This window comes from Jaculus jaculus, chromosome 1 (assembly GCF_020740685.1).
Source record: "Jaculus jaculus isolate mJacJac1 chromosome 1, mJacJac1.mat.Y.cur, whole genome shotgun sequence".
In the NCBI taxonomy this organism is placed as follows: Eukaryota; Metazoa; Chordata; class Mammalia; order Rodentia; family Dipodidae; genus Jaculus; species Jaculus jaculus.
In genome coordinates this window covers 121091790-121106868 of record NC_059102.1, presented here as the reverse complement: position 1 = coordinate 121106868, position 15079 = coordinate 121091790, and the positions used below count along the sequence as shown (strand labels likewise).

General features: G+C 44.2%; 1 protein-coding gene across 6 annotated transcripts in view; it reads right to left on the bottom strand.

Moving 5' to 3' along the window:
* Palm2akap2 (PALM2 and AKAP2 fusion) overlaps positions 1–15079 on the bottom strand; it is a 544596-nt gene that overhangs the window by 284011 nt on the left and 245506 nt on the right. For all 6 annotated transcript variants that reach the window (XM_045153745.1, XM_045153748.1, XM_045153746.1 and 3 more), the window contains one exon: positions 10518–10648. In XM_045153745.1, coding sequence (XP_045009680.1) covers positions 10518–10648 — 131 coding nt within the window. The remainder of the gene's footprint in view (positions 1–10517; positions 10649–15079) is intronic.

Below are 15079 nucleotides of genomic sequence, written 5' to 3'. Positions count from 1 at the left end.
TTGGGACCATCAAGAGGAGAGCAGCTGGCTTCCTCCTGTGACATTCTGTCTCAACGGTAGGTGTAGAAACAATGAAGAGACAGAAACGTCTGCAACCCTGAGCCTAAGGAGACTTTTCCTCCTTTAAGGTGACTTCCTCGCAGTGACTCACAACACGCAACTCCAGACTTTAGGGCCATAGTTCCCAACTGGAAGCAATTTGTTCCCCAAGGACAGTTAATACCATCTGGAGACATGGACTTTTTTTTAATCTAGTGAGTGAGGATGGGGGCTGGTGCTACTGGAAACTAGTAGGTTGAGCCCAGGGATGTTATAAAACATCTTGCAATACATAAAGTTGCCTCCAACAACAAATAATTATTGGGCTTGAAATGTCAGTGGTGGGCTGGAGAGATGGCTTAGCGGTTAAGCACTTGCCTGTGAAGCCTAAGGACCCCAGTTCGAGGCTCGGTTCCCCAGGTCCCACGTTAGCCAGATGCACAAGGGGGCGCACGCGTCTGGAGTTCGTTTGCAGAGGCTGGAAGCCCTGGCGCGCCCATTCTCTCTCTCTCCCTCTATCTGTCTTTCTCTCTGTGTCTGTCGCTCTCAAATAAAAAAAAAAAAAAAATGTCAGTGGTACAGGCTGAGAAGGTGGCTCCGTGGATAAAGTGCTTGCTGTGCAATCATGAGTGTCCGAGTTTGGTTCCACCAAGTCCCACGCAAAGTTGGACGCTGTAGTGCAAGCATTTGTAATCCCTGCATGCCTACAGTGAGGAGGGAGGTGGAGACAGGAGAGTTTCCCAGAAGCTCATGGGTCAGCTAACCTGGCAGATGCTGTGGTGAATAACAAGAGACCCTGCCTCAAGCAAGGCAGAAGGGAAGGACCAACACAGAGGTTCGGGCTGTAGGAATGTGCACTTGGAGAGCAAAGGCCTTCTGACAGAAACAGAAGGGAGCCAAGCCTGAGGCGGAGCCTTCATTTCCTGCACAAACCTGAAGGAGGCAGTCTTGCCCGTCACAAAATCACTTGCGGTAAGTAGAAGCCTCCATCTCCCAGACCATGGTGCCTTCATATACAGCTTCACAAGAGGCATTACTGAGGAACACTCGCCTATCCATCCTCTTACACCATGAAGTGAATGCCAGTATCATTCACTTAGTATCACAGGTTTTACAATATCTTATATTAAAATTACAGTGGTTGAGAATCCCTGAGGTATGTTTTGGAATTAGCAGAGCTGAATTCAAACAACCTGGTCTTTTACTTTTTACGGTTCATGTGGCGACATTGCCTATGTTCATCATAATCATTAACTCCATGCCCTAGGAGCGTTATGAGGCTTAAATGAGAAGATTAATACATTAAATGGAGACAAGGAAGTTAGAGCAGGACCCAGAGCAGAGTAAGAGAACATATATAATGTCGCTCTATAGCTGAGAGTATATGTAGTGCACAGAGTTTTAATTTGGCAGGGGGGAAAATGGAAACACTAACTGGACTACATTTCTGAATGCTGCTACATGTGGGGTGGGAACAAGCTGGGAGAACACAGACACAGCATGCCAATGTGGATGACTCCATCCCTGCTGTGAATGAACAGCCCATCGTGGAGCTAAAAATAGCAAGTACCAAGGGTGCAATGAATCCCAAGTAGGCATCCTTTGTGATCTCATCGACCACTTCTGTGGATATGGATTCTTGAACAGCCGTGAATGACGACTGTCTTCTTGGTCGCTACCTCCTATAACACACACATACCTCTGCCTACAGCGGCCGGTATTCTGCTCTGAGCCTCGTAAGAACACAGAAAGTTAAGTGCATTCTGACATTCACCAGAGACTGACCTCCGTCACGCAGAGACGCTCGGGTCAGAAGCAGAAAGTGACTGGCCTATTTGTATCTTGACTTTTTGTGTCTGTGTGTGCACTTGTGTGCTGCATGTTCATGTGGGGGGGGGGGGGGCGAGCATGTGCTATGGAGCAGGTGTGGAAGCCAGAGGGCAACTTTGGGACAGTTATGACCATTTCACTTCCTTTGAGGCGGGGATTCTCTCTTTGGATTCTCACTCTACTGTTGTCATCTTTGCTGTCCCCTGATGTGCTTCTCAGACATTCTTCCATCTCCACCTCCCAGCTGGCCAGGACTGTAGAAGGCCCCAGGGCATCCAGCTTTTTACATGGGGTCTAAGAGTCATACGCAGGTACCCTGGCTCGAATGGCAAGGATTTTATCCACTGAGTCACACCCAGCCCTTGAACTTAGAACAACAAAACTACAGTACAGCTCTCTGAGTTAGCACGTGGGATTTTGATGTTTTATTCAATGAATATTGATACGACATATTTTAGAACTGACAGCTGTTCTAAGGAGTTAGTCATCCCTGCAGTAAATCAGTTCCTTACACACAGCGCTTTTGTTTCCTAAGAACCTGACTGCTCTCTGCAGTTCTAAGCTACATCCAAAACCACTTCCTGCCGCAGCAGGGACACTTCTCTGCAAGGGTGCATTTGCGTAGAGAAGAGCTGTCTACCCAACTCATCAAATTAAAGAACCTCAAAATGTCACAGCTGAGAGATACTGAGAGACCTCTCAGTGAATGAGCATTGTGAGACCAAACCAGTGAGAGACTTGCCCAAGGTCACACAGCGAAAAACCAGCAGAGCTTTGAGGCAGTTCATTCCATTTTCATTTCATAGTGCAAGAAGTTTTCATCTTCATAGGAGTAATTCCAAGAGAAGAGTAGTGGAACAAATTTCCTTATGAGTCTCACTAATCAAGAAAATTGAGGGCTGCAGAAATGCAGTTAAGGCACTTGCCTGCAAAGCCTAAGGACCCAGGTTCAATTCCCCAGGTCCCATATAAGCGAGATGCACGTGGTGGTGGCGCACAGGGCTGGGATTCATTTGCAGTTGCTAGAGGCCCTGACACGCCCATTCTCTCTCTCTTTATCATAAATAAATAAATAAAAATGAAATATTTAAAAAAAGAAAATTGAGAACACTATTCACTTGAATAAAACCTAATTATGATGGGTCAACTCCATTGTCACCTTGACTGGATTTGGACTTACCTGGGAGACTGATGAGCCACACCCTGGGTATATCTGTGGGGGTGTTTTCCAAAGGGGTTAACAGTTAGGGGAGGACTCACCCTGAATGTGGGCAGTATCGAACAAAGAGGGAGAATGCAGACAGCCAGCTGAGTGCCAGCATCCCATTCTTCCTGCTTCCTGCCTGAAGAAGGAAGAAGCCAGCAAAGCCTCCCATTGCCACCACTGCCCCGCTCGTCCGCCCAAGTGCACGGGCCCAGCCCCTCCAGACTCTGGAGCTGTGGGAAACAAACCTTCCATCTCTTAAGTGGTGAGAAGAGTAACAGCTCCAATGAAACTAGAAAGATAATCTTTTTACTGGCATGTGTGTGTGTTGTGTACGTGTGCGCACGTGTGTGGGTGCAGGTTTTGTGTTGTGCATGTGTGTGGGGGTGTAGGTGTAGGTGTGGCTGCAGGTGTATGTGTGTGTGCATGTGTGGGTGCAGGAGTATGTGTGTGTGCATATGTGTGTGTGTGTGCGCAGGTATGTGTGTGAGGTGTGTGCAGGTGTATGTGTGTGCACGTGTGGGTGCAGCTGTATATGTGTGCACATGTGTGGGTGCCGATGAATGTGTGGGCGCATGTGTGGGTGCACATGTGTGGGTGCAGGTGTATGTGTGTGTGTGTGCAGGTGTATGTGTGTGTGCATGTGTGGGTACAGGAGTATGTGTGTGTGAATATGTGTGTGTGTGTGCAGGTATGTGTGTGGGGCGTGTGCAGGTGTATGTGTGTGCATGTGTGTGGATGCAGGTATATGGTTGTGTATGTGTGTGTGTGCATGTGTGTGTGTGTTCAGGTATGTGGGTGCAGGTGTGTGTGTGTGTATGTGTGTGCAGTTGTATGGTTGTGTGTGTGTGTGTGCAGGTGTATGTGTGTGTACATGTGTGTGGGGGTGCAGGTGTAAGTGTGTGTCTGCAGTTGTGTGTGTACAGGTGTGCGTGTGTGCAGGTGTGTGGGTGCAGGTGCAGGTGTATGTGTGTGTGCATGTGGAGGCCAGAAGTTGGCATCAGGCATCTCTTTCTGTCCCTCTCCGTGTTATTGATTGGCACAGGGGCTGTCAGCGCCCAGGGCTCTCTAACTCAGCTGGTCTACTAGTGTGCTTGCCCCAAGGGTCCCCTGTCTGTCCTCCCTGGGGCTGAGACCTCAGGTATGTACAACCACACTGAGCACTTAAGTGGGTACTGGGGACCCAAACTTGGATCCTCATGCTATGTGGCAAGTGCTTTGCCGACTGCTCTGTCTCCCCAGCCACAGAAAGATAATCTTGGGTGGAAAAACATCACAAGGCAAGCAATGAGAATTGTTGACTTGAACATATATGAGATAGATGAGACTAGCGTGGAACTGTCTAAAATCTGGAAAAGCATTGATGTGGGGCTGTGGCCCTGAGGACCTGTCCACACAGTGGCCACATGGTGTATGGCTGACCATGGGTTCAAGCCTGAAAAGATCCCTTAGGCTTCCTCAGTGTAAAAATCCAACAAGGGATAACTCACCCAGATGTCAACATCTGGATTGTTTTGTAACTTAAGAAGCATGTGTTTTCAACAGCTCTGACCTCACTTAGCTCTTCTGTCTCTAGTTTCCACAAGCCAAGAACACAACCCCGCCGTTACCCAGGGAAGGCAGTATAGTGCAGTCAGCCACAAGCTGCCCACCATGGTGACAGGCTCTCCCCGCCCTTTCCAGCTGGTTGAGCACCATCACTACCAGGCCATACTGCTTAGAATTTCAGTTGTCAATCTTTGAAAGATGGTAGGATTTTTTGGCCTTTGAGGAAGTAGCCAGATTTCTCAATCTGGCCTGTAGAACCAAGGCTATTTCTAATCAAGCTCAAAGAGAAGCTGGGTTCCACTGCAAGGCCTACAGGAGTCCTCATGCCCAGAATCAGTCTGAAACCAAGGATCTGGGCTATTCTCTCTCTCTTTCTGTGTGTGTGTGTGTGTGTGTGTGTGTGTGTGTGTGTGTGTGTGAGAGAGAGAGAGAGAGAGAGAGAGAGAGAGAGAGAGAGAGAGGGAGACTGTGCCCCAATTCCTTTTTGTATTTTCTCTTCCTCTGGTGCTCAGGAAGGAACCCAGGGCCTAGAGCTCTCCAGCCCTGAGCTAACACCTTGACCCCTGGACTACTGATTTCTTACCCAGGCTATTTATGACCCACTCTCCTTTGAGGAAAGTTAGATACTGTGGTACTTTAAATATACGGTCCCGTAGACTCAGGTGTTCTATTACAATTGAGTTTGCAGGGCTGGAGATGTAACTTAGCAGATGAAGCACTTGCCTGTGAAGCCTAAGGACCCAGGCTCTACTTCCCAGAACCCACATAAGACAGACACACATGCACAAGGTGGCGCATGCATCTGGAGTTCGGTTGCAGTGGTTAGCAGGCCAACTCCCTCTACATGGGTAGTGTCACTGGGGGCAGATGTGAAGTCCAGCCCAAAGGTATGCAAGGAGCTCTGGCAAGGTCCCTTGCTTGCTGCTGAGTGTTGCTGATTATTTCTCTCTCTCTCCTTGTATCTGTGAAAAGGAGCCAGCCTCTTCCACCATCGATGGAACTTCCCCTGCATCTGTAAGCTTGAACTAAAATCCATTTCCTCCCATAAACTGTGTTTGGTTGGATGCTTATTCCAGAAATGTGGAAACTCTCTGTAATAGATACTGAAATGGGATTCCAATTACAGTCTGTTTTTTCCCCCTTCACAACAATCCTTCTAGAGCCTGAATGTTCAATGTAACTGCCTGGAGAATGCTGCAATAAACCAGATTCCAGGGCTCCTTGTTTGGGCCACTGAATCCAAGTTTCTGGAGTGAGGCCTTAGAATTCTTGTTTTTTTAAAACTTCTCAGGTGATTCTAGTGCTCAGGATACCCTTCTCCCTTCCCTTCTCCCCCCTTCCTTCTCTCCTTTCCTCCCTCCCTCCATCAACTTATTCTTTTTTTTCTCTTCCTTTTCTTTCTCACTCTTTCCCTCCTTCTGACCTTCTTTTTTTCCTCTTGGACTGGCTTTAAAAAATTAAGCATCACCAACCATAGCTCTGACGGACAGTTTTCCATACCAAATCATCACCAATGTATAAAGAACATTTTGAAAGATAAGACACCCACACACCTGATACCTGTTATACGGCCATGGTTTCTAGAAAAAAAAGGTGGTTGATTCTGTCCTCTGCATTTGATGATGTCTAGGGAGATAGACATATGTCTAAGTGCAAAGATGCATGCTTTATTTGAACATAAAGAATAAATGAATATAGCAGTGTACATTTTAGTTATACTCTAAATTCTACATGTTACTTGCTACTTTCTCTAAATGAAATGACCCAAATGTGTCTTCTTTATTTATTTTGGAGAATTGTCTCTGTTTTTTTGATTACTAATCTATATTTTTCCTTCAGTTTTTAATATTCCATTTCTGTTTATTTATTTGTTTGTTTTTGAGACAGGGTCTCACTCTGCAACCCAGGCTGACCTGGAACTCACTTTGTAGCCAAGCCTAGCCTCAAACTTACAGCAATCCTCTTGCTTCAGCCTCCCGAGAGCCAGAATTGTAAATATGAGCCATCATACCCCACACTTCCTTCAGGTTTTTAAGCTACTGCTCATTCAACAAGGCCTAAACTGCCTTCAGAACATACTTGTACTAGTAAACTTGAGTGGCTTTTTGTTTGGTTTTGAGACCGCATGTACCCAGGCTAGTCTCAAGCTCACTGTGTCTTCTTGCCTCCATCTCCCAAATGCAAGTTATAAGTGACCGTCCCCATGTCTGGCTTACTTTAGCTTTTGAAGACAGCCTTTAGGAGACTCTGATTTACTGCTAGGGAGTGACGCAGGCTCGTCAGGTTGATGTCTTGCTGCAAAGACTGATGTCCTTTAATCTAGTGGCTCTGTGGCGTCCCACCTGTAGGTCATCCCAGGTCTCCTGTTCTACTACGAGCAGCTTCTGAACATGATCTTGAAAGCGCTCCTCTTCTCTCTAGTCCCTTCTTCCTTTCCTCTGTATGACTGTGGTGTTTCAGTGTTTCTTCTTTTTAATGACATTTTAAAAAAAAATTTATTTATTTATTTGAGAGTGACAGACACAGAGAGAAAGACAGATAGAGGGAGAGAGAGAGAATGGGCGCGCCAGGGCTTCAGCCTCTGCAAACGAACTCCAGACGCGTGCGCCCCCTTGTGCATCTGGCTAACGTGGGACCTGGGGAACCGAGCCTCGAACCGGGGTCCTTAGGCTTCACAGGCAAGCGCTTAACTGCTAAGCCATCTCTCCAGCCCAGTTTTTCTTCTTTTTAGTAACTGGCCTTTCTGTGATTTCCTCCATGCTGGCCAGTTTTCCCTAATTCAGGTCAGCAATAATGTTTGTGGAAGGTTGAATCATTCACCCCCATTCTCAACTCTGCTCTGTTTCTTCACTACGAGCTTGCTGTCCATCTCCTTATCTTGGCTGCTGTCATGGCCACTGGCATGCTTTGGCTAGTGTCTTAAGGGCAAAGGCTTATTTCTTCTGCTAAGCTTCTTGCTCCTCTGCTATTGCCATGAAAAAGATAAGAGTAACCTATTGGCCTATCAGTTCAGAGAAAATAAGAGCAGATGCATCAACCTACAGCTGAGAACCACTTAGCCCAGGTCAGCCAAGGTAAGCAGAGTCCTGGCCTATCAATAGACTTTGTCACAGTGTGCTCATGTGTACCCAGAGCCCAACAGCTGTTCCAATAACCCTGAGAAAGAGAGGGAGAGAGGAAGGGAGGGAGGGAGGGAGGGAGAGAGAGAGAACTCACCTATGCTGACCACAAGGGGCTTGGGGGCCTGAGTGTCTCTCACAAAAGAAGGCAGAACAGCCTCCTGTCTTCCCTTGGGACTGGAAGACTAAAACTATAAATGTATAGGTTAAGCACGCCTAATCTGAAAGCCTACATTGAAAATGTTCCAACTTCTGAAACTTTCTGAGCACTTACAAGTGGAAATTTCCATGCCTGTCCTCTGATCACAAGTGTTCATGCACAAAACTATTAAAAATATTTTATAAAGTTACCAGCAAGTTATGTGTACAGGTGTATACATGACATGTAAATGACTCTTCTGAATAGATCTGGAGCTCATCTCCAACACTTCTCATTATATAATAATAATAAATATCCCAAAATCTAGAAAATAAAAAAAATCCAAAATTTAAGCATTTCTGGTACCAAGCATGTTGCATAAGGATGACTCAATCTATGGGAAAACGTGGGGAAGCAGAACGATTTCCCAAGTAGGAAGTTCTCCCTCAGGAGGCCCAGAGGAGGAGAAGGCGCCCTCAGCAGTCTGCTCACAGAAAGCAGCTCCAGGAATGCAGTTCATGCCCAGTCTACACTCCACGGTTCACGTGGCCAAGGCCTGGCAAGGCCATGACACGCAGAAAGCAATGCACCCTTAATCAGAGCCTCACCCTCGCCCTGCAGTCTGTGATTTCTCTCCTTCCGGCTTGACTGTCCAGCTATTAAATGGGCTGCAAAAGATTGTGCCACTTGCGTGAGCTCATTATCTCTTGATTCAAAGATGAAAAGATATGCTTTTTTCCCCCCTGAGAATGACTGTGCTCACCTGAACAATAAGGCATCCCCTAACTCTTCCAGCTCACTTCAATCACTGCCTTAGCCAAAAAGATGGAGTCTTCATTTAAGATGAGCATCCAGTGTGACGGCTTAACCTGCCTGTCAAGAGCTGCCAACTCCTGGACCATAAAAACACCTATCTCTGGCTCAGCAGTTAAGTGTGCCTCCTGTACAAGTATGGGGTTCTGACGGAGCCTGAGATCACTTGAGTTTGAATTTCCAGAAACATCTGTGTGGCCATGCATGTCCATAATGCCAGTTCTGTAGGAGGGGGTGGGGCAGAGACTGGAGAATTTCTGAAGCAAACTCCAGAATCACAAGGAAAATCAGGCAGGTGACTGATGGAAGAGGGACCTGATGGACTTTTCTGGCTGCTGCATCAAGCCGTGTGGTGCTGCAGACAAGACCACTGAACACCACATCAGCACATACATGTGCATACACCACATACACACTCAACACACACACCCTACCACACATTTTACACACACACACATACATGTATGCATGCATACAAAACAACTATCTCTGCTCAAGCCCACAAGAAACATAGAAAAGGTCATATAATAATTCTTTCCTTTTTCCAATTTTTTTCCCTTCTATCTACAACAATGCATTTCTTTCTTTCTTTCTTTCTTTCTTTCTTTCTTTCTTTCTTTCTTTCTTTCTTTCTTTCTCTTTCTCTTTCTTTCCCCCCTCTCTCATGATATAAATGGCTAGAAACAGTTTAATCTCTACTTCTTGTATTTTTTAAAGTATGTGTCCATGCAGAGGTGCATGTTTATGTGTATGTGTGTCTTTGTGTATATATACACACACACCAATTTTTTTTCTTGACCATTTCCCCCACAAGATAAGTTTATCCAAGCTGTTCTGACAGCTCTTTAGCAGACATTCAGACCTAGGCAAAATAGGAGCATAGGCTGAAGTAGGCCTGGGGTTTCCAGTCAGCTTGCTTGCCCATTTAATGACAACACTGGAGTCCCTGAGGTGCCCTCAGCATCAGCAATTGCTCACCTGTGGGTAGCAGGGTTTGTTGTTTGTTTTTGTTTGTTTGTTTTTGAGACAGGGTGTCACTGTGTAGCTCAGGCTGACCCTGAACTGAAGAACTGCTTCAGCCTACTAAGTGCTGGGATGAAAGCTGTGTGGCTAACACACCTGACAACGCTTTGCACTCTTAGAAGAGCTCATAATCTCAGGAGAGGGAGACAAAAGCACCCCAGGGAGAATTTGGCAGGCAGGGCTCGAATGACATCTACACTCACCACCTTCCACCTTCAGCCCCTGCTTCTGCCCAGGTATCCTGAGACCCAGGATGGCTCCGGTGGCCAAGTGTATACCCACACTTTTCCTTCTCGATGAGCCTGGTCAGCCAACTGGCCACAGGTAGGTCATCTCTTCCCCAGAATGAGCCATAAAGCAAACAAATCACTCCCCCCCCCCCTCCAACAGGATAGGGAAGCCATGCACAGTTCATGAGCAGAGGTCAGCACTTTTCACCAGCTCTTCTGTACCTATTCATTTCCGTCCTAAGCCCCACGTGCTTCAGTTCTCCCATTGCCATTGGTCACATGGGCAGACCTGCCTGACAATGGCAACCCAAGGCAGAAAACGATAGCTGATCGAAGACCTCAAGAGGGGGCATTTAGGAAGAGAGGAGCTGCTCACACCACCACTGGCCTGAGAAGTCGTCACTGTACGTATTACAGCCCAGTACAATATTAGTACTCGAGGAACAACCTCGGGTCAACGGAAAAGGCAAATGGCCTCGGTGTCTGCTTTAGGAGAGTGGTTCTAAGGCACAGCATGGATGAGCGCCCCCTGGAGGAGAGCGCGTGTTATTTCCAGGCTGGAGGTCACCTACCTCTGAATGTTATCTTCAAGTTGCTTGACTTTGAACTCATCCTCTTCAGACTGCCGCTGCCTGGCTTCCTCCTCCTCCGCTGTTCCTGCGGGTACGCCCTGGAGCAGCCATTTTTCCCGAAGCACTTTGGACTGTAGCAATGAGAGAAGGTAACAGACAAAACGACACCTTTCAGTGTAGCCTTTCTGTGCATTCTTAAGGTCTCTGTTTTAGCTACGCCATTTGACTGGCTAGGCCTGAACCTTGGCCTTCATGCCCTCTTTGACTTGGTTTCTTGAGGGTTCCTGGATGGATTTGTCTCTACATTTTCTTTCATTTTTTAAAAATTCAGTTGAATATTTATGGAGATGCTGTGGCATACTCAGCAGCATTCTGGCTGCTAAGATGAAACAAATTCCTACTTTATGCAGCTTCTATTGTAGTCAGGAGACAAACACATATTTCACACACACATACATGCATATGTGTATACACACATGTATTTTGTCATTTGTGGGCCATATATGTATAGGGAAATACACACATATGCATGTTTTTTCCTCCACCCAGAGGGTTCTGGGAATAAAAGTAGTAGATGGGGGGATTAAAGAGGGTTTTTCTATATTTATGGGATTGATCCAAAAGGGTTCACTGATAAAGTGACATTTGAGCAGGGTCCTATAGGAAGCAAGGAACAAGCTGTGTGCAGTTATCTGGGAAAAGTACGGCTCTGAGAAAGCTGCTGGTGATTATCTGTGCTTTATATTATTTTTTTGACTCAAAAACCAGAAAATAGAGTACAAATGTATAATGTATGAATACTCGTGAAATCTCATCTAGATTTAAGGATCATAAATATTTTGCACGCATTTTTTTCAGCAAAGCATTTTAAAGTAAATATCAAACACCATGATGTGACACCCACCCATATTTGAGTCTGAGTCACCAAAAAGATAAGGATCTTTTCCTATGCAACTACAGCCTTATTGTAAAATGCCACACCATATTTAGTTATGTTAAGCTGTTTTCATTGAAAAGATTAATCAATGTCGTGTTTCTAGTGAAAAGCCTTCCAAACATCCTCAGCAGTAGTCTCTAGTGTTGGTAGAATCTTACTTCCCACCTGTGCCAGAGGACTAATATATCATAGACTAGAATAAACTGTTTCATTTCAGTCCAGTGGTTGGGAAGGAATAATGACTGCTTTGGGCTCAGCTTCCTGACTGCTGGCATTATCAATATGCACCACCATGCATGGCCTGTCTTTTTCCTGCTTTTAATTATAAACAGTTTCATTATAAATCACTGTAGAGATCCATTTGGTTATAGTATGTTAAGAGGCAAACAGAGTACTCAACCTGCAATTTTCTTTCCTTCCTTTTTTGTATATATGTGTATATATGTGGGGGGGGGTATGTGTGCACACAGAGGCCAAAAGAGCATTCAGATGTCCTTCTCTGTTACTCCTCTACCTTATGTCTGTGAGATAGGGTTTCTCACTGAACCTGCAGCTTGCCATTTTCCAGCTCGACTGGCTGACTAGCAAGCTCCAGAGATCCCCTAGCCTCCTCCCTCCTCAGCAAGGCAGTGAGCTTTTTACATTCACATAGGTTTGAACTCCAGTCTTCATGCTGGAACAGCACATGATCTCAGCCACTGAGCTGCAGTTTCTAATCTAGACTTAAAGACCCGATTTTATTTCCCATGTAAGTGATTGGTACTTGTATGCTAAAGTGACAGTATAGGGGCTGTATTATCCTACGACTCTATAAAATGACCCAAGAATCACTTTGGGGATATAGGTCAGTGGAAAAGCATGTATTTAGTATATATGAAATCCTGGCTTCCATCTTAGCATCAAAAAGCACCCAAGTAAGATTTACAAGCATCAGGCACCACCGCCTTCTCCCTCACATGGATAACCAGTCTCCAGCCTCTGCAACAGTGGGCTTCACCTTGATGCCACCCTACCCCCACCCCTGAGGCTCTCACAGTAAAGTGCTGTGTCTTCTATCCATACCTGAAGCTAACTTTTGAACTTATGGCTGATTGGAACAAGGAGCAGTTGAAGGAAGGAATTACTGAAAGCATTGCACACACTGCATTTGAGAAAGTGTAAAATCTTAGGCCTATGAAGCTAAGAAAGATCTTCAAGATCTTTTATCTATTATTTATTTATTTGAGCAAGAGAGAGAGAGAAAGAGTCAGATAGAAAGAGAAATAATGGGTGTATCAGGACATCTAGCCACAGCAAATGAACTCCAGATGCATGTGCCACTTTGTACATCTGGTATTAGGTGGGTACTGGGGAATTGAACTCTGGTCCTTAGGCCTTGCAGGCAAATGCCTTAACTGCTGAGCCATCTCGCCAGCCCTTTTGAGATATTTTAATTAAATCTTCATCATCTACAGATCAGGTAACTGACATGAAGCAGCTTTTGAGGTGCCCTAGGTAAACAGTGAGAAATGTCTGAGGCAGTGGGCAAGGGCAACATGGGGCAGTGGGAGACAGATCAGGATTAGCAGTGTGTCTGTATAATTTTCTTACCAGGCATTTATTGTCGGAAAGTCCTATTTAACAATCTTTTTGCTTTATAATTCTGGTACTGAGGTTGGGTTTAGATAAGACATCCTCATCCCCAGACTATAAAAATATTCACCCGTGATTGATTTATTCTTGTGGCTTTATGATTTTTACTGTTTGTTCTAAATCGGTAATCTGGCTAAAACTGAGATGGACTGTATTAGTGGGCGGTGGTTGGAATCTGGCTAACTGCAGTTTTATAACAGGAAATGGCTTAGACTCCATGAGGTAATCATGATTTTTTTGTATTTTCAATATCCCCTCATGTTCCTTTCCTCCTCCGCTTCTCCTAACCTTTCCTAATCCTCTCCTTTCTTCCTCTTTGATGCCTAAAATGATGTTGGTTTGGTTTTGAGGTTTATCTACATGACTCAGTTCACACAGGGAGAAGCCAAGTAAAGACCTTGGGGAAAAGTGGGATTTCACCCTCCATCAGAGAACTTTTAGGGGAGATATGACAGAAGAAAAAATAAATGAAATTCCTTTATGTGGAATACTATGCCTAGCTGTAGAATATTTAACATTTTAACACTGACCTTTTGTACATACTAAAAACTAAGAAGCACCTAAAATTCATGCTAAAGTTTCAAAATAGCGAGACACACCGTAATAGCTCCACAGGGATACTCCTGACACCTCAGGGGGATGCAGGAGATGGCTTTGGAGAGGTGACAGTCAATACTACACAAGGTCATAGTGTACTTTTTGATCTCTTCTTATTTAGTCATCTCTAAAGAAAACACTATGGTTTGTAAAACACAATTTTTATAGCTAGGGTTAGAAGAAAACTCTAGTCAAGGTTCCCTGCTCATGAATAAGTAATTCACAGACTGAACTATACTGAACATGTGCTACTAGCAATTTGATTCTGACAGTGTCAACTCTCAAACAAACCTTTATAAATAAGACAGGCCCAAAGGAATGCAGGTTGCAGTATATACAGTGTGAATACTCTGGGGCTTGGACTTTGAACAGACCAATAAAATAGACAAATCTCTGGCCATTCAACCAAGGGGCAAAAGGAAATATTAAATTCAGTCTGTGTCGGTGTAATACAGCAGCTGATTTATTTTTTAAGATGCATATTATCATAAGTCATATTATAAAAACAATAACAATAAATAATTGTTGCCATAGAATTAAAAAGCCAAGACAATTTTTCAAAAGTAGAATAATGATGGCCCTTGCTTTTTGAAATATTATTATATATTAAGAAGCTATAGGGATTAAATGAGAATGGTACTGGCTCAGAAATGAGAAGATTAATGGAATAAAAAGAATCAAATGGTAGATTTGAGTATAAGGGTGAATTATGTATGTGATAAAGATGGCATTTAAATCAATGAGGGAAAGGATGGATTAATAAATCATGTTAAGACAGTGGCTCACTGTGAGTAAAAGTGTAAAGCTTTATTTCTACATCATACTGCATAGAGAAAATAAATTCTAAAAGAATTAAAGTTATTGAAAGATAGGAAACCTTACCAGTACACATTGAAATAAAAAATCTTCCTGAGGGCGACTTCAAAATCAAATATTATAAAGTCATAAAGTAAAACAATGCCAAATGAAAGTCCATAAAATTTATAAATTTGAGCATGGGAAGTTAAAAGAATCCACATGCAAAAAATTAAAAGAGGTAATTTAGACACAAATATTAAAATAATTCATTTGCCCCAAGGCTAATGAAGCCTGTGAACAAGGGTTATGTATCTTAATCTGTAGCAGTATGTTGGTAGCAGACGGAGTATAGAAAGAAGTATATTTTATCCCATGAAGGCTATGTCTGTACGGTGAGTACTCAGTTGACTTTTTGATATGTCCTTATTCATGTAAATGTAATTTTTGCACTGATCACATTGTCTTCCCTTTATAGTAAGCAAAAATACAGCTATTAAAATTGTTTGCTGATCCCATTTGCAAGTATTTCTGACCTGTAACAAAAATATTACTTATTATGTATAGATGATTGAGTATTTAAAAAGTCTCAATTTTATTT